The sequence below is a fragment of the Doryrhamphus excisus genome, chromosome 17 (genome assembly GCF_030265055.1).
Source record: "Doryrhamphus excisus isolate RoL2022-K1 chromosome 17, RoL_Dexc_1.0, whole genome shotgun sequence".
NCBI lineage: Eukaryota > Metazoa > Chordata > Actinopteri > Syngnathiformes > Syngnathidae > Doryrhamphus > Doryrhamphus excisus.
In genome coordinates, this window is record NC_080482.1 from 8,805,207 (window position 1) to 8,825,145 (window position 19,939).

Consider the following 19,939-nt stretch of genomic DNA (forward strand, 5'->3'; position numbering starts at 1 on the left):
TGATTTTATTCTGTCTGACCAATTTTACAATACATGATGTTAACTTTTACTAGTGTGTGAGTTTTATTCCTTCTCATAAGTGGAGATTAACGAATACGCTTGGGGAGATGAAATTTACTTAAACAATTGGTCTTGGAGTATAAAAACAACTCTTTTGGACAATGAAGTCATAAACTATAGGAAAAAAAAAACTCCAATAGCATCCTGTCCAAAACTCTACTTGCTCACCAGATGGACCCTGTACAAGATGCTGATTCCCAGGGTCATGAAGGGTTTGGAGAAGTCGATAACTTTCTCCCTCTCTGACGTGATGGTGAAGCCTGCCACCGCCAGGTCTGCTTTCTGTGGGATGGGACAGAAATAGATAAGTACGGAGGATGGGTGGATAATAGTGGATGGGAATAAAAAAAAATAAAAGACAAGTGGTGAGGTAGGTGCAAAAATAAAGCCACTTGATGCAGCAGCAGCAGCGTTGCATGAGAGCTGTGATGGTGTTGGAAAAGACAAAGAGAGACATTTTTGCAAAAACACACAGCTTCTCTCCCTGTGTGTGGAGTATCCATCAACTAAATGAGGCTAATTGCAAGGAAGCACAGCCTGCCAGGTCTTTACACCTGTGTCACCCCTTGTGTGTGTGTGTGGTGCCCCCCCTCCTTCCGTCTCCTCCATTAGATCCTAATTGATGAACATGGGCCACTAATTAGAGCCAAGTGATCAGGCAAAAAGAGGGGCAGAGAAAAAGCATGAGGAGCCAGGGGGGCGCACACAGGGTGTTATAGTCTGGTAATTGAAGTGTACCGTATGGTGATTAAGAAGAAAGAGAAGGGGAGGGGCGTCATTAGCCAACCCCCACCAATAAGTGTCAGTCAAATGCACCCTCGGCCTGGACCAGTACCCACGCAAGCAGGACAATTTGGGGGACTATTAAGTCAGTAGCCACGTTTACATGAGGAGTTTTTTCTTTCCGAATAGAATCTTTCCGAGGCGGCACGGCGGACTAGTGGTTAGCACGCAGACCTCACAGCTAGGAGACCAGGGTTCAATTCCACCCTCGGTCATCTCTGTGTTTTCGGTTTCCTCCCACATTCCAAAAACATGCTAGGTTAATTGGTGACTCCAAATTGTCCATAGGTATGAATGTGAGTGTGAATGGTTGTTTGTCTATATGTGCCCTGTGATTGGCTGGCGACCAGTCCAGGGTGTACCCCGCATCTCGCCCGAAGACAGCTGGGATAGGCTCCAGCACCCCCGCGACCCTCGTGAGGATAAGCGGGAGAAAATGAATGAATGAATGAATGAATCTTTCCGAATGACTTTTCCGAAAACAATGGTATACATGGAAAGGAATATTCCAATCTCTTGTCTACATGCGCCGCTATAATCAACCAGAATATTCAATGGGGCATGCCCAGTAAAACGTAAACATCAACATCACATGATACCGGCTTTGCCGCGTTTTTCTTTCACTTGTTGGAATAACTCCGTATTGCCAGTTTTTTATTCGTCCAGTCTTGAAATTTAGTTTGGATCAAAAACAAACTTTCCGCAGCAGTCCAGTGCCGATTGCTGTCCTCTATTTTTAAAACTGAAGAACGCCTTGAGCTGCATGTTACGTCATATCTGAGCATGCGCTGAAAGAATGCACCCAGGTTAAATTAAATTAAAATAAACAACAACAACAGATCATTTGTAATGGCTTTTTTTGTCTATGGAAAAATGTATTGAAAATGCAAACACATCAAGTATACACTGTACAGTTGATTATTTAAGGAGAACTCACCCTGTTGATCAGTTCTCCCACCATGCCCGTCCAGGAGCCATTGGGCTCGGGGGCGCCGTAGAGCCCGTCGTCCACCAGCTTGATCCTGAAGGAGAACTTGAGAATGTCTGCCAGCTCCCTCAGCATGTCCACACAGAACCCCTCGTACTGGTCATTGCCTTGGAAGTCCTGGTAGTTGTCTTTGCGCATCACGTAAGGGTTTTCCTGTTCACAACAAGACGAGATTTCATCCAACTGTCAACCATTCACACTCACATTCATACCTATGGACAATTTGGAGTCGCCAATTAACCTAGCATGTTTTTGGAATGTGGGAGTAAACCGGAGTATCCGGACAAAACCCACGCATGCACGGGGAGAACATGCAAACTACACACAGAGATGGCTGAGAATGGAATCAAACTCGGGTCTCCTAGCTGTGACACCTATGTGCTAACCACTAAATCACTGTGCAGCCCTTCTTTAGCATATTTCATAGGAAAAAGGATATCAACATATCTTCTACAAGAGCACATTTCTTACTAACATCCTACAAATTTTGTTATTTTACCACTGGTCCTATGTTATGTTGGGTTGCCAGATATTAGGACAACAATGGCTGTGTTGACTTGTTTTATATATACTGCTGTATATTGGTTGTTGTAGAGTATATCTGTTTCATTTGAATAGTATTGTCCCATAAGAAGATGCAGTAAACTGCAATAAAGAAGCTTTCTGAAATGTGATGCTCTTTTGTGAGATGTTTTATGTTTGACTGAGGCTTGACTAAAATAATTTAGAATGTCTTTAAAATGAATCCTTTGAGTTCAAAATGTTCCTTGAAATATCAAATCCCGCCGGCTCGCCGTGTTGACGACCAAAAGCAATCTCCTACCGCGCCCACCGATTCTTATGAGTGCGAAAGTTGTGAAGATTGATGTTTCCTTTTTAAAAAAGGCAACCCATTGCCGCACAGTGTGGCAGCATTATATTGTGCTAATATGGTACACACCATTTTTTGTGCAGCTAGTTGATGTCATTCAAATGTAACAAAGCACCCCCCTCCTCCCGGTTAATGATATTTCTTTAGAGTGAATTTAACATTACATTTTACAATCTACTATTGACTTCTATGCTCTTTGTTGTCGCTGCATCACATCAAACTCCTATGGGCTTGTTTTTCTCTCTCCAGAAAGAAAAAAAAAAGTTGTTTTGAATGACTGGCGCTTCCATGGCTTATCCCTGTTTAGACTTCCACATGGGAACAGTTTTAAGTAATCCTCCAGAGACAGAAAGAAGCTCAACACATTGCCAGTCTCTTCTAAATAGATATTTTTTTGTAGATCTGACCTAAAAAAAAAAAAAAAGAGGAGAAGTTCTATCCAGGATAACAAATGGTGCACACACTGCACATTTCAAGAAAGTAAAAAGGTTTCATTTTAGGAAACAGTTTTTCCTAAAAAGTAAAAATATCTTAGCTAACTTTCTCAATGTAAAACATGCATGTTAGGTTAATGGGAGACTGTAAACATTGTCCATTGGTGGGACTGGTTCTTTGACTATAGCAGTCCTCAAATAGTGGGGTGGGGCGGGGCCCCCTTCCCCCCCGGGGGTCTGTCAGGGGGTTCACAAGAAGCTTTAGTTTCTGAAATTTTCCAAAAATTTATCTCCCTTAGGGGACACATGACAAAAAATAATGGAGAAACACTGGTCTATGGGAAAACCTTTGTTAATAAATAATAATCGTAAATCTACAATACAATACTACAAATCTGTACTACTGTATTGTAATTATGATTATTATGATTATTATGATTATTATGAATATTATGAATATTATGAATATTATGAATATTATGAATATTATGAATATTATGAATATTATGAATATTATGATTATTATGATTATTATGATTGCTGTGATTATTGTGATCATTGTGGTTATTGTGGTTATTATGGTTATTGTGATTATTATGGTTATTGTGATTATTGTGATTATTGTGATTATTATGATTATTATGATGATGATTATTATATTATTAGTAATAATATGATGATGATGATGATTATTATTATTACGATCATTGTGATTATTATGATCATTATGATTATTATGGTTGTTGTTGTTATTAAGATGATTAATTTGCCAATTCCAAGTTAACTTTATGGGAAATATGTATGAGGTATTGATTTTAAAATAATTGTTTGAATATTAAATATACATAAAAATATTTTTAAAAATTTATTTCAATAACCCCCCCAACAAAAAAAGTGTTGGCAAAAGTTTGATGTCCAAAAATAACTTACAATTAGCTTCAATACATGCATTTCTAATGCACTCATTAAAAATCATCGCACTGATTAGAAAGCTCTAGAGCCTGGGTTCCTACAGCTACATTAGCACTAAACGCTAAGAGTTACATAATGTGCCTGAATGCCTCACATGAACAGCCCTTCACAATGCAGGGAGTACAGTGCAGAAGAAAGGAGACAATGCATGAAGTTGTCCAATGTTGTTTGTGCGTTATATGAGCAATAAAGTAAGTTTTATGATTATGTTTATGCATTAAGAGTGTCTAATCTTGAGATTTAATTCATATTGTGTGCAAAATAACAGCCGGCCTTCTTAAGTAGTCTTCTCAAGTCGTGCTGTGACAGCGTATGAGCCTGTAATTACTTTCCTGTATGTTGGACAGCCCACCGTTTTGCATGTTTATGTTCTTTATGCTTCACTAATATGCCATTTCAAGTGTTGGGGCCACTTTGCTCGGAGGTCCTTCAAAGCACCGTCTAAGATTGTGGCTTACCCAGACATACGAGTCATTTCTATTCTTCCCTTCACCTCGTCCTTGTTCCCAAAAGTTAATGCAGTGCATAAATACAGAGGAGAGGTTTCATAATGGTGTTTGTTCTGTGCTGCTGAGTGCGAGTGTGCATTTTTTTGCCTGGTGCATAATCGCATGCTTTTTGATCTTGTAGTGTATATCCCTTTAGCACAATAATAAGCCTCGAATTTAGTTCATTTTCTTATTGATTCTGCATCTTTGTTTTCATAATAGTACAGTATATACTGTAATTATGTATAACATTACTTGCATTGTTTTACTGATTATTCTTTGTATAGCATGTTGTTGCAGACCACAGCAAGAAACATAATAGTTCCTCACATTTTACTACAACTTGCCAAGGCTTGTTATGAATAATATGTTTCAAATAATCTACAGCCAGTGAACTTTACACTGACATGGTACATGTCCTAGTGTATGTGCATACATTCACAAAGGGCCATCTTTTTCCACACATATCGGTGATCAAGTATATAATCATATTTTAATTTGGGCTAACAATATATTAAAATATTAGAATTGGGATTAATCACATTTTGTCCATAATTAACCCATAAATAGGGCTGTCAAAGTTAATGACGCGTTTAATGGAAGTTTCCTTTAATGGCGGGCAATTATTTTGACATTCAAAAACTGTGGGATTTCTAATTAATAGTTACAGTATTATAACACACTATTTACTACAATATAATTATTAATTAGATATACATTAGAAATAATTATAACTACAATTACTAAATAATAAATTATAATTACATTTTAATTAAATATAATTAATAATATTTCAAATAATATATTAAATTATAATTAAATATAATTAATTATATAGAAATTATTAATTTAAATGTAGTTCAATGTATTTTAAAGAGAAATAAACAAAAATATGCTTGCTGACTGTATTGTTTTAAATAATGGGCCCTAGTTCCGAAACTGATATCTTTTTATATAAAATTGGATGTAATTATCAAATTGTTTATAATTATTGTTTTATTGTTTATAATTATTTTGTTCAAAGAGATTTACCCTATTTATTATCGATAAAAACGTATTCCTATCTGTGATTAAATGTGATTAATTCTGAGTTAACTGCAGATTAAATGCGATTAATCATGATCAAATATTTTAATCGATTGACAGCCTTACTCATAATTAATTGAGTTAACACAAATCATCAAAGGGACAAGAATAACTAAATTATGTCATATTTACCAATAACCTAGAAAGAATTGTAATATTTTTTAATATATTAACAGGGTTATCGGACTACAAATAAATTGGGCCTGCAGAAAACGTACAAAAGAACAATTTCATTCCTTTGCTCGCGGCAATGAAGTTATTATTACTATCCCTGAAAGTAAATATCAAAACTTTATAGCTGCTATCCAAATCCAATGGGATGACATTTTGCCTCTGGCTAGTTATGAAAAAGAGTATTTCAAAACACACATGACAGAACTATTAGAGAATTTACACCAAAAAAAATCAAATTATGAAAGAACAACACCAAACCCTGCGAATAGAAAAATAAAAATAACCAACTCATGACAGAGTACGTTTTGAAATGTTGTGAAATAAAGTTTTAAGATCATTCAGAAAGGCAAAGGCAGATTTGTTTCTTAGAATAATTGTAAAATTGTAAAATTATTAATGGCAAAATGATGTGGAAGCAGATAAGGTTGCCCAAAATCCTAATTAAAAACTTGTGTTTATTTCCACTCCCCCCAAAAAAACAGCTCTTAAAAATGAGTGATGATTGTATACAAGTCGATTTTGTACTTTTGTTGAGCCTCTTTAGCGGACATCAACAACTACTTTCCTGTGAGCTTCCCTGTCTAAAAGAAAGCTAAAGATGTTTCTGAGAAGATATAAAAGACACATTTGCATTCCAAAAGGAGTAAAAAAAAAAAAAAGACTTCACAGCAGGAGTATAAACTGCCCAAAAGCCAGCATTCTCATTATGATATGTTATGTGTGTTATTTTTTTACTTTTATTTTTTCCGACATGCACTTGGAATACTACTGAATGAGCTATAAAAAAAAAAAAAAAGCGCCCACAATAAACACCACGCTGGCGATGTCACAAAGATAGCTGTCAAAACATGGCTTCCCGTGAAGCGTGTGGAAAGCAGAGTCCCAGTGATCACAGTGCTTTGTAAGCACATTACAAAACACCCTATCAAAGCACAATGTCTTACTATGCATGCCGACTTTCCGGGGAGTATTTTATTTAATGCAATAGCAGCATTTTTTTTTTTTTTTGAATGTGCACCCACTCTAAAGTACATATGATTTGACTGCAAAGATGGAAATATCGACTACGAGCTTGTCCTACCATCTCGTAGTATGTCAGCGCTAAAGCCAAAATAAAAGAAGCTTTTTGTTGTGTGTTTGTGTGCTGCTTGACATTTCATATCCTGTATACTTGACATCAGGTAGGAGTCTTACTAGGTGGGCGTGCTGAGGAAGTACACAATTCCTTCCTGTTTGGCCAAAAAGCATATTTACTATGCTATCATTCTAGGATAGTTTCATTCATTCATTCATTTTCTTCTGCTTTTTCCTCACGAGGGTCGCAGAGGGTGCTGGAGCCTATCCCAGCTGTCTTATGGGCAAGAGGCGGGGTACACCCTGGACTGGTCACCAGCCAATCACAGGGCACATATAGACAAACAACCATTCACACTCACATTCATACCTATGGACAATTTGGAGTCGCCAATTAACCTAGCATGTTTTTGGAAACACAGAGATGGCCGAGGGTGGAATTGAACCCTGGTCTACTAGCTGTGAGGTCTGCGTGCTAACCACTAGACCGCCGTGCCGCCCTCTAGGATAGTTTATTCTATTCTATTCTAAAATGTCTGGAGTTGCATGTGGATTTATTTTGAGATGTGTCACAAAAGGCTGCATTTTGTTTTTTTTTTCAAAGTGGGTGAGCTCCTCTTCTCTCAAACAAGTGAGGGAGATTTTTTTTTCACGTGTTTAGTACTCATTCCCAGGCTCTTTGGACACACATTGCTGATTAAAAGGTCACTTTTACATAATAGGGGAGCTTTAGTAAAGCAAAATGTCTTTCTAATGAATCTAAAAGGGGAAACCTTAGTTCCAGAAAAGTGACAAAAAAAAGGTTCTAACAAGGGATGGGCAGTAATTGTTTGGGTTTGGCACGCCTGTGGAGTATAAAGGAAAGGCAAGTGGGTGGGAGACACTCCCTAACTTCACAGAGATCATTAAAGAAATAATTAAATACTAAATTCTTACAGATAACTTACACACATACACAGTACATAGATAGAGGAATACTAATAAATATAGTAACTTCTGATCAAGCCATGTCAATTTAGCACAGATGCAGATTAAGTCCCACCCATTTCCAGTTAAACATTGCCCACTTCCGGTTTATGCCCCGCCCACACCAGATACAGATCATTTGGATAGGTGAACAGATCCAGATCCAAATCGTGGTGTACTCACTCATCCCTAATTCATGGTTCCATACATCACAACAACATTTCCAAGTCCTGAAGCAGCAAAACAGCCCCAAACCATCACACTACCACCACCATATTTTACCTTAACTTGGTATGACTTCCGTATGATGTTATTTTTCTGAAATGTGGCGTTTTTTCTATACTGTAACTATGAAAATGTTCCATTCATAAATAAGGAATCCAATTTAGGACAGATCCAGATAACGTTCCACCCATTTCCAGTTAAACATTACCCACTTCCGGTTTATGCCCCGCCCACACCAAGTACAGATACGGAAACAGATAATTTAGATGGGTGAAAATATATTTTATTATTAGAATTTAATTATAATTAAATAATGATTTTTTTTTACAAATCACTTACACACATACACAGTACACATGTAGTGTAATAATAACAAATGTAGTAACTTCTGATCAGCCCATGTCAATTTAGGACAGATGCAGATTAAGTCCCACCCATTTCCGGTTTATGCCCCGCCCACATCAAGTACAGATACGGAAACAGGTAATTTAAATGGATGAACAGATCGTTTTGTACTCATTTTTTTGTACTTGTTTCTATACTATCACAATTAAAATGTTCCATTTTTATAAATAAGGAATCCTACTACGTGGAAACCAGTTAACATAATAAATTAATGAGGGATTTGTTTATTTTTGATGTCGAGCAGAGACCAGCTGAGTGAGCGGCTATTTTTAGTATTTTGGATGACCACAACTTTGAAAAAGCAACACTTAAAGAACAAGGTCATGTCTACTATTTTCCACAAAAAAAAAACAAAAACCAAACGGAACTGTACAAGTACACACACTGTGACCTCAATAGTGTTATGGTACCCCCCCCCCCCCCCCCCCCCCGTCCCCGCCGCCCCTGAAGGTAGGTGTGACCTTACCAGAATGGTGGTAACAATAAGCGTCTTGTTTGCCAGCGTCTCGGAGACATTAATATCCAGACTGGTGGAGTTCATGGCGAGGGTGTTGTTGGAGTACCAGATCCCAATCTAACAACAGAAGGGGGAAAAAGGGGAGGGGGGGGGGGGGAGAAAAATCAATGGCTATTGTAGTGTAAATCTTGTAAGAATGCTAAACATCATTTGTAGCGGTACGTGACCCTGTTGGGCTATTAAACAGAGAATCTTAGCAGTTCTGTGCAGGCTACTTTGTTAGCTGTCATACAAGCGCATTGCTTTAATTGACCCCAATGGGGCCTGAAGTGCTGTGCGGCATTGCTTGAATGTTTTATTTAGAAAAAAAAAAAAAAACAGTTTCCATGAAGAGAAATGAGCTCTGACAAGTAACAGGTAATGAAAATTCATGAGTGGGAATTTCACTAGGACATCTATTTTTCTTAAAGCACCCGCATATTTCACTTTTATGTGACATTAAAGTCACTTAAGTACATAAGTGTGCGATTATGACCTAACGGCTTTACCACGAACAGAAGCTACTCTTTAGGATATATGGCCCGTACATCTTTCAACTGGTCACATGTTTTTTTTTTTTTGTTTTTTTTTTCTTTCTTTGACATTTTATTCGCGAGTCGCCCAGCTTAATTATAACAACTGGGACGACGCATTAAAAGAACCGAGCTTATCGGGTGGCATTTTGACTCGTAAAAAGACCTGCCTGGTCCTCTATTGAAGGAAGAGAAAAGTTCTCCTCATCCAGTCAATGAACCGTGCACCCATGTGTGCACTTAGGCTTCATTTAATTCCAACTTTGAAAGACATGGCTGGTCAGCTCAAGGCTAATTTTAGCACACATCGACCAGTCGAGCTTGACAAATATATTTTGGCTTTCCACCAGGACATCAAACAGCAAAAAAAAGTAACTGGGTTTCATTACATAGTTGTCAGTATGTGTCTATTTACGTGAAACAAACACCTTGGTAGTCCATATGTCTAGAACTAAGTAAGGAGCCTCCATGTTATCTACCGGTTCTTATTTCATATTTATTGAATCAGTTTATTGGATGCACGGCCAAGTGGTTAGCGTGCAGGACACACAGCTTGGAGACCCGAGTTCAATTCCACCCTCGGCCATCTCTGTGTGGAGTTTGCATGTTCTCCCCGTGCATGCGTGGGTTTTCTCCTGGTACTCCGGACCCGATTCTTCCTTTATAAAACAACTATATAGAGCATAGAAAGTTTACATTATTAGAGCCCTTTAGATGTGAAATAACATCCCTATAGTCACCTTAACACTTGTATTAACTATTATAATAGACATAATAATAGTTCAATTAGACTCTCGGACATCTCTGTGTGGAGTTTGCATGTTCTCCCCGTGCATGCTTGGGTATTTTCCGGGCACTTCGGTTTCCTCCCACATTCCAAAAACATGCTAGGTTAATTGGCACCTCTAAATTGACAGTAATGCCTCTTTTATTGTGGTCAATTGGTTCCAGACGTGACCCGATTCTTCCTTTATAAAACAACTATATAGAGCATAGAAATCATGTTTACAACATTCTAAACATGTGTTTTTGACATTATTAGAGCCCTTTAGATGTGAAATAACATCCCTATAGTCACCTTAACACTCGTATTAACTATTATAATAGACATAATAATAATTCAATTCCACCCTCGGCCATCTCTGTGTGGATTTTGCATGTTTTCCCCGTGTATGCCTGGGTATTTTCCGGGTACTCCGGTTTCCTCCTACATTCCAAAAACATGCTAGGTTAATTGGTGACTCTAAATTCACAGTAATCGCTCTTTTATTGCGGCCAATTGGTTCCAGACGTGACCCGATTCTTCCTTTATAAAACAACTATATAGAGCATAGAAATCATGTTTACATCATTCTAAATTTTTTCCGACATTATTAGAGCCCTTTAGATATGAAATAACATCCCTATAGTCACCTTAACACTTGTATTAACTATTATAAGACATAATAATGGTTCAATTCCACACTCGGCCATCTCTGCGTGGAGTTTGCATGTTTTGTCCGGATACTCCGGTTTCCTCCCACATTCCAAAAACATGCTAGGTTAATTGTCCATAGGTATGAATGTATACCCCCAGACCCTAATGATGATAAGAGGCATAGAAAACAGATTGAATATGCAACAAAATCATTGTAGTTTCTGTTGTCAACTTCTCCCATATCCGTGTTAAATCACCTTTCTAAAATCTGACATTGCTGTTGGTAAGGTAGAATTCAGGAGTACCCCAAGGCTCTGTTTTAGGTCCATTGTTGTTTTTCTTGTGACGTATTTTATTACGCTTAACTAAATATGCACCCACATTCCAAAAACATGCTTTGGCGACTCCAAATTGTCCATAGGTATGAATGTGAGTGTGAATGGTTGTTTGTCTATATGTGCCCTGTGATTGGCTGGCGACCAGTCCAGGGTGTACCCCGCCTCTCTCTATCCCGAAAACAGCTGGGATAGGCTCCAGCACCCCTGCGGTCGAAAATGAATGAATGAATGAATCAGTCTTCAAGATAACTCAAAAATATCGTTTCCTGACACCGTTACATAATAACATAATTTGCTCATCCACAGTGTTACTGACACTATATTCATCACAACCAATCTAACATGATTACCTCGGTCAAACCCCCCCTTCCTGGATCTCTATTGAGGGAAGCAAAAGTTCCCTTCATCCAGTCAATGAACTGTGCAACCATGTGTGCACTTCGGCTTCATTTAATCCTGACTTTGAAAGATACGGTTGGTCAGCTCGCAGCTCATTTTAGCCACAGATGCACACCGACCACCAAAGCCTGACAAATAAATCCTGGCTTCCCACCAGTTGATCTAACGTTCCAAAAAAAAAAAAAAAAAAAGGAACTCATTCATTGAAGTTCACGTGATTTAGCCACCCAAACAAATTAAATACATAAACATTAACGCAGGTTGGGGAGATGATAATGATTATTGTGATTTATTGTCGGGTCATGAATGCGGCTCCAGCTGATGCTTGCCTGGCTCCCTAAAGTCATTAGCAAAATGAAGAAGGAAATTGTTACAAAGAAGGCTGCCTCGCATGATAAAAATCCTCTCAATGTGATGGAATATTGTTTTGTGAAATTGCCTTTTGTCCAAAGCAACAGGCAAACGCGAACCACTTCATCTTTTACACACAAAGAGACTCATGCAAGGAAGAAGCAGAATGCCCAAAACCACAGTGTCTGATACCATTTATATTATTCATTCATTTTATTCATTCATTCATATTCATACAAACAACCATTCACACTCACATTCATACCTATGGACAATTTGGAGTCGCCAATTAACCTAGCATGTTTTTGGAATGTGGGAGGAAACCGGAGTACCCGGAGAACATGCAAACTCCACACAGAGATGGCCGAGGATGGAATTGAACTCTGGTCTCCTAGCTGTGATGTGTGCGCACAAACCACACGACCGCCGTGCAGCCCCAATTTATATTATTTTTATGGGGTATTATCTATCATCTAATATGTATTTATCTGCAGTACTCGTTCGTACAGTATCTACATTCAGAATTTCTCTTTTTTTAATCTGTAATATATTCTCTCGATTATATATTCTGTATTTCTCTATTCAATAACCAATGTTTATGTCAGTTTTAACTCCTGTGTTTATTCTTTATTGTTGTAGTAATTTAATTGTTTATTGTTCAGGGTGTCCCCCCAAAAAATTGAAATCATTTCACGGGCTAATAATTTAGAAATTTTTTATTAAAATGATCTAAAATTTTTGAAAGATTTTACATTTAATGTTTTATTTTTCTTCTGTTTTCAGGTTGTACAATGTCAGTAGCCATGTATACATGGACCCAAATAGTTCATTTGCATTTGGTTTATTTGCTCAAACGGAAAGGATTTAACCTTTCCGAAAGAGAAGTGCCAATCCGAATTAACATATAATCGGATTCACAGGGTTGGAATATTCCTTTCCTCAATTTGATTGAGGTATGTTGTACCCGCTCAATCGGAAAGTGCACAAAATAAACACTTATGAAATCTGTCCCGTAATAAATGTGTGATATTCACCACTTAAACTATTAAATTTCATTGAGGTAGACTTTGTAGTTTTCAAGATAATTGCTTTTAAAATGATGTTACATTTTTTTGCGACACCCTGTTATTAATATGACATGCCATTCCTTCCTTTATTTATTGATTTTAAAAATGTTTACTACTGAATAAGCTATCAACAAACTCTATTAACCTTACTAACACATATTCTTTATTATTTTCTCACCCTTTTAGAAGATGGAAGAAACACACTGCCACATGGTTCAAGTGACCCAATTCCAGTTTTCTCTCCCACATGGCCCAGTTTGGAGAGGAATCATAGTTTTAGAAGCAGGGGGAAAAATGCATGGACTGAAATGCCCTCAGATATGAATGCGGATTTTTAAAAAAATCACTTATGATTGAGATATTAATATTGTAGTTGTTGATAATAACATAGCAGTTGTTTAATGTTGATTGAGGTTCCATATGCATCACTTCGAAATGCAGTGGAACTTCGGACAATACAGGATGTTCATTGTACTACTTAACAATACACACTCTGTATTTTTTTTAATTAATCTTCTCCCAAAAATTGGCAAATTCCGGGTTCCATCTCATTATTGTCGGAGTCAGTGTCGTTGGCAGGTGGCTGTTTAGAAATGATGATGGCGTTTTCCAAAACTTGGACGAGAGTTCAAACAGATACCTTAACCCAAACAGCCAGGTACTGCCTCACAGTCTTAGTAAAGGCGTGGTCGCCATCTTTGATCCATCGTCTAACGCCGCTCGCAACTTCGATGTCCAGCGGTTCGAGTTCTTTTGTTAATCCTCATGGGATGATTGCAACCTCCGAATGTATTTGTTCTCTGATTGGTTTATTGCTGCCAGTGTACGTATTACATCCGTACATCATCGGGAAATAGTCCGATTGTCAATCAAAACAACATTTTTACAGATTTTGGAGCATCATCATGAACGCAACGGCATACCGACTGTACTGACCTCTTTGTGGCCTCCTCTGTGTTTTTCCAGAATCCGTAGGGTGTAGTTGGTCCTCTGACCTTTGCTGTTAAACTCCACGTGACCCGTCAGGCCGTCATACTCCACCTGGCCCACAGGAGACATGTATTTTTTATATTTAATACAGAGCATAAGTTGATGCAAAATGTATGTACATAAATAAACTTGTATTGCCACCATTATTGTGATTTTTTAAGTACTTTCATCGGCAACATGACTAGAATATACTTTTTTTAATTATTATTCTCAACAAATTACTGTCTTGCAACAACTGAACAAACCAAGCTATTTTACTTTGTTTATTTTTGTTGGTCGGCCATGATATTTATTTTAGGGGATTGTATGTAAAACCACTAAAACACTTTTTTGGGTCTGTTAAGAGTCTCAAATTAATATAAAATAAAATTTACATATTTTTATTTAATTCATATAAAACAAAATAAGAAAAATATATTTATAATTAATAAAATATTTATAATTAATAAAATATGATGTTTTGGGTCTGTTGAGAGTCTCAAATTGTAATTTATTTAATGAATAAAATAAAAGAAAATATATTTTTTGGTTTTATTAATATAAAATAAAATTTACATATTTTTATTTAATTCATATAAACTAAAAAAGAAAAAATATATATTTATAATTAATGAAATATTTTTAATTAATAAAATATGATGTTTTGGGTCTGTTGAGAGTCTCAAATGGTAATTTATTTAATGAATAAAATAAAATAAAATATATGTTTTGGTTTTATTAATATAAAATAAAATTTACATATTTTTTATTTAATTCATATAAAACTAAAAAAGAAAAAAATATATTTATAATTAATAAAATATGATGAATAGCTACATAAAATAAACTGAATAAAGAAATTCAGCCTAAAATAAAATACAATGTAATTCAAAATAATGGAATACAATGTTACATCGAAATAAATAATAATGTCCCAGCCTATAAAAATACGGCCACCATCCTGGTACTGTATGTAGCCAGACTTTTCCCATAAACTATACACTATTGATCACAGCCTATGCCATTCCTGTGTTGACATCACTGTGTGTCTGCGATGTATTCACTCCAGCAAACAAGGGAATGTGTTTGTAATGACAGCATAATAAAGACATCAATATTTGTCTGCAGTCCATCAATAGCTTATCAAGGGAAGAATTATCATGATAGAGTATTGATATTTCCTCTCGTCTTCCAAGAGAGAGGAAAAGCAAAGAGGAAGTGCCAGAGGCTAAGGAGAGACACGGATCAGCAGATTCAGATCAAGGAGGAGAGACTGTGAGATTAGATACGACTAGGGACTAGGGACTCCCGACACCTAGGAAATGTATGAGGAATGGTGCGGAATGCCGGGGATGGAGCTCACCGTGACGTTGACTAACAGAGACAGATGTCGGGCCGGTGGGGAGGAGGCAATGAGGGATGGCACCCGGGCTGCTTTGGCAACGCACACAAACATGGAGAGAAGCCGAGATGGGAGACGACATCGTGAGGCAGAGGTCGCATGCAACATGAGATGAGGATGATAATGAAGTTCCCATTCATTCTCATTAATCTTCAGTCAGAAAGAGACAACTGGTCACAAATCATAATCACGATAGCATTCCGTTATGCTGCATCTTCTCACCAAAATTTTGCAGGAAATACACGACGAGATAAGCAACGCTGTTACGTTAGAACCCTGCTCTTGGGGGGTGTGTGTGTGAATAGATTGACATATATTTACATTAAGTGCGTATGTGACTGGACAGACATAACGACATTGTATGTTTATGTGAAAGGATGGACACATGTTAACAACATGTGTGTATGTGATTGGATAGACAGATGTTTACAAATGGTGAGCTGTACATTGTGTGTGTATGTGAGTAGATGCACAAACCTATATTTATATTGTGTGTATGGATTATGCATTTATGGGAATGAACAGAAATATATATTACATTACATTATATTATATTACATTACATTACCGTATTTTCCAGACTATAAGTCGCACTTTTTTCATTATATTATATTACATTACATTACCGTATTTTCCGAACTATAAGTCACACTTTTTTTCATTATATTATATCATATCATATCATATCATATTATATTATAATATATTATATTATATCATATCATATCATATTACCGTATTTTCCGGACTATAAGTCACACTTTTTTTCATTATATTATATTATATTATATTATATTATATTATATTATATTATATTATATTATATTATATTATATTATATTATATTATATTATATTATATTATATTATATTATATTATATTATATTATATTATATTATATTATATTATATTATATTATATTATATTATATTATATTATATTATCGTATTTTCCGGACTATAAGTCGCACTTTTTTTCATAGGTTGGCTGTTCCTGCGACTTAGACTCCAGAGCGACTTATAAATGAAAAAACTGTTTACGTTACATAAACACTGGACACCTTTTCTGTTTATGTTTATTTTTTGTGTAGCTGAATAACCATTGTGTTAGCATGTATTACACCTACGTATTCAGGCGGTTCTCCATTATTTTACTGTTAGAACTTGCCTTCCAAAAGTACGTAATATCTGTTTTGGTCAAGTAGTTTGAGTGGAAAAACTGATGTTTGCATTCTGTGCACATGTAAAAGAGCAGTTGTTTACATGATGTGCATTTACATTACCTGTGTAAGTGTATTTATCATTCTCTACACATGTTGTGGTCATACAGATGAAAACATGTAATACTTACAGTATCTTGCTGTATTTTGATGATTTACAACATTACTGAAACGTCTTCCTAAGTGTTGTGATTTATCGGAATAGCTTATGCTAATTCCGTCAACTACAGCGGCATAGAAACAACACTGTCCACTCTCATTGGGATGGCTGTGTCTTCCAGCACAAGACTGAGCATCTTGTTGAGTCTTCGTACCAATTGAGAACTCTGAATATATCTGAATATAGTTTTCATGTTAGCTATGCTAATAACAATATGGCTGGAGCTGAGTTAATATACAAGTCAGTTATGTAAATGGAACACTGTTGCCGTTTTAATTTTCTTTTTTGGGTAGGTCCCATGATGTCCATTGTTAGCTAGCTCATACTAACTCGTTTTCTTTCGTTAATGGCACAGAAAGGGACAAATATGTATTGAATGATGGGCGAAACATGTAATACTTACAGTATCTTGCCGTATTTTGATGGTTTACAACATTACTGAAACGTCTTCCTAAGTGTTGTGATTTATCGGAATAGCTAACGCTACTTCCGTCAACAACAGCAACATAGAAACGACACTGTCCACTCTCATTGGGATGGCTGTGTCTTCCAGCACAATACTTGTGATCCAGTCCTCAGGTAAGTCGGTTTTGTAAATGGAACACTGTTGCCGTTTTAAGTTTCTTTTTTTGGGTAGGTCCCATGACGTTCATTGTTAGCTAGCTCATACTAACTCGTTTTCTTTCGTTAATGGCACAGAAAAGGGACAAATATGTGTTGAATGGTGGGCAAAACATGTAATACTTACAGTATCTTGCCGTATTTTGATGATTTACAACATTACTGAAACATTTTCCTACGTGTTGTGATTTATCGGAATAGCTAACGCTACTTCCGTCAACAACAGCAACATAGAAACGACACTGTCCACTCTCATTGGGATGACTGTGTCTTCCAGCACACGACTTGTGCTCCAGTCCTCAGGTAAGTCGGTTATGTAAATGGTACACTGTTGCCGTTTTAAGTTTCTTTTTTTGGGTAGGTCCCATGATGTCCATTGTTAGCTAGCTCATACTAACTCGTTTTCTTTCATTAGTGGCACAGAAAAGGGACAAATATGTGTTGAATAATGGGCAAAATTTAGTAAAAAGTGCAGTTTTCCTTTAAAGCACCACCTTTCTCCCACATCCTTTCATCCCTTCCTATAAGACTCAGTCATTTAGTCTCTAAGAAATAAACGAGCCATAGCCACTTTGGTTCCAGATGGGTCCATGATCATCATTATATCTGAATAGGCTGCTAATGAAGGTGATACCACCCAAACAACCATTGTTGGCTGGCAGAGGCCCCACTCCATTGTATCCTAACAACCGTCTTTTGATACCACGAAAGAGCCAACCATTCCTGCCTGGACCTGCCTCGTTAAATAGACTGAATCTTGCATCAGGCTCTCAGATTAAAGCTGTCCTATCTAGTCTGACAGGTGTGTGTGTCCAACCTAGTCTTTGGGACTGAACTGATGATTGATTGATTATGTGTGTGTGTGGACTCTCCCATTTTGAGGTAAATTGCCAGAGATAAAAAAAAAGCCTTTTTTTTTCCATATGCCAGTTTTCTACAGTACTTTGCTTTTCATGGAAAATCCGACTGAATCCCGAGAGAGCAGAGCCCTTCTGGTGAGTCCCATGAACGCACCAACTCATGTGTAGCATTCCATGTTCATACCATGCGCAGATAATTCATAAGACTGGTCCCGTGTTGCCAGATCTGAGGCGAAGTGCAGCTGAGCGGCTTCACGCCGATTTCTTGACTGCGGTTCAATTCCCTCACCGCTCCCACCACCACGTGCACCGCATCAAACATCAACGCTGACGAGAGCTGTGGAAGCAAAAGGAAGTTGGGATACGGGGGAAAGGGGACGGGAAAGGTCGATGTGGAGAATGGCAGAGGGGTGGAAAGATGGGTTAAAAGGGCAAGTCGTCAGGGGAGAAGATGCAAGGAGATGGGAATTGAATGACAGAATGATTAGAAGGGGTAGAGGGGAGGACACGGAGATGGATATATCAATAGCTATTACTTCCACACAGAAAGATCTATTTCATTGCACCGTGAATCAGCATGAGCATACTCACCGCAGGGCCCGGGTACGTTAGATCGCAACCCTCGCTCCACGATAGGTTGAGGCTGCGGATGAACTCCAGGTAGAAAGGATGGGTGGTGTTGAACATGGAGAAACCCACAATGTTAGACTGCTCGTCCACAATGTCATCCAGTCTCAACAGGGGGAAGTCCTACAAGACGCCAGGCAACAATTTTAAGTCAGTGAGTGACAGTGTCGACATGTGCGTCACACCATCTTGGAGGGGAAAAATACAGTGCAGAGAGTGGAGTGTGATGAGCGAGGAGTGAGGCATGAGGGAGCGATAACATCTAATCTTGAGGGGATTGACAACGAGGAGAGCCGGGGCGGGGGGGAGTGGGGGGGTAGAAATAGACAGCAACACTTTAGTGGAAACCACTCTTGGTTGCTTTCCACTGATAAAACTCAATAGCTTTGTTGTTGTTGTTTGAATGACCATTTTTCACAGCGCTACCAATTACCGATATCCAAGAAGGTGCACCAAGGAAGTAAAAAAGTGATTTTTGGTGAGGATCTGGATATAGGTACAGATAAAGTTGAGTCTCTATGGCGTCAACAGAACTGTCAACCCTGTCTTTTCGTTTTCCATGAAGAAGGAAGTTGTTTGTTAACTTCTTTTACACAGAGATGCTTGAAAATAGATTGTAAAATAAGACCTTGCAAAACACAACTCAGTGAGATATATTCTCTATAGCAGAATTTCCCAACCTTCCCAGCCTTTATCGAGCCAAGGAGTGCTATGACTTATTCTGTTGAATTGTATTATTGACGAGAAATGACAAAACAAACTGCTAAACACTTCAGAAAACAATTTCTACAGTTGAACCTTGGTTAGAGTCATTCATTTGTTCAATAAGGTCTGACTCAAACAAATAGATTTTTGAGAGTAAATCGCTGATCCCATCATTGACAAGCAACGTAACATCGCTGACGTCCGATTCTGGTCGCCATTATGTTAGCTAGCTTACTGGAATGCTAGCAA

The 19,939-nt window shown here is 37.5% G+C and overlaps 1 protein-coding gene across 2 annotated transcripts in view; it reads right to left on the minus strand.

Annotated features, from left to right (window-relative positions):
• The window catches only part of grik5 (glutamate receptor, ionotropic, kainate 5), a 194,757-nt gene that overhangs the window by 47,784 nt on the left and 127,034 nt on the right, over positions 1 to 19,939 (minus strand). For both annotated transcript variants that reach the window (XM_058053106.1, XM_058053105.1), the window contains exons 11-16: positions 18,950 to 19,108; positions 18,543 to 18,695; positions 14,064 to 14,168; positions 8,993 to 9,100; positions 1,781 to 1,984; positions 229 to 342 (exon numbers count right to left, since the gene is read on the minus strand). In XM_058053106.1, coding sequence (XP_057909089.1) covers positions 229 to 342; positions 1,781 to 1,984; positions 8,993 to 9,100; positions 14,064 to 14,168; positions 18,543 to 18,695; positions 18,950 to 19,108 — 843 coding nt within the window. The remainder of the gene's footprint in view (positions 1 to 228; positions 343 to 1,780; positions 1,985 to 8,992; positions 9,101 to 14,063; positions 14,169 to 18,542; positions 18,696 to 18,949; positions 19,109 to 19,939) is intronic.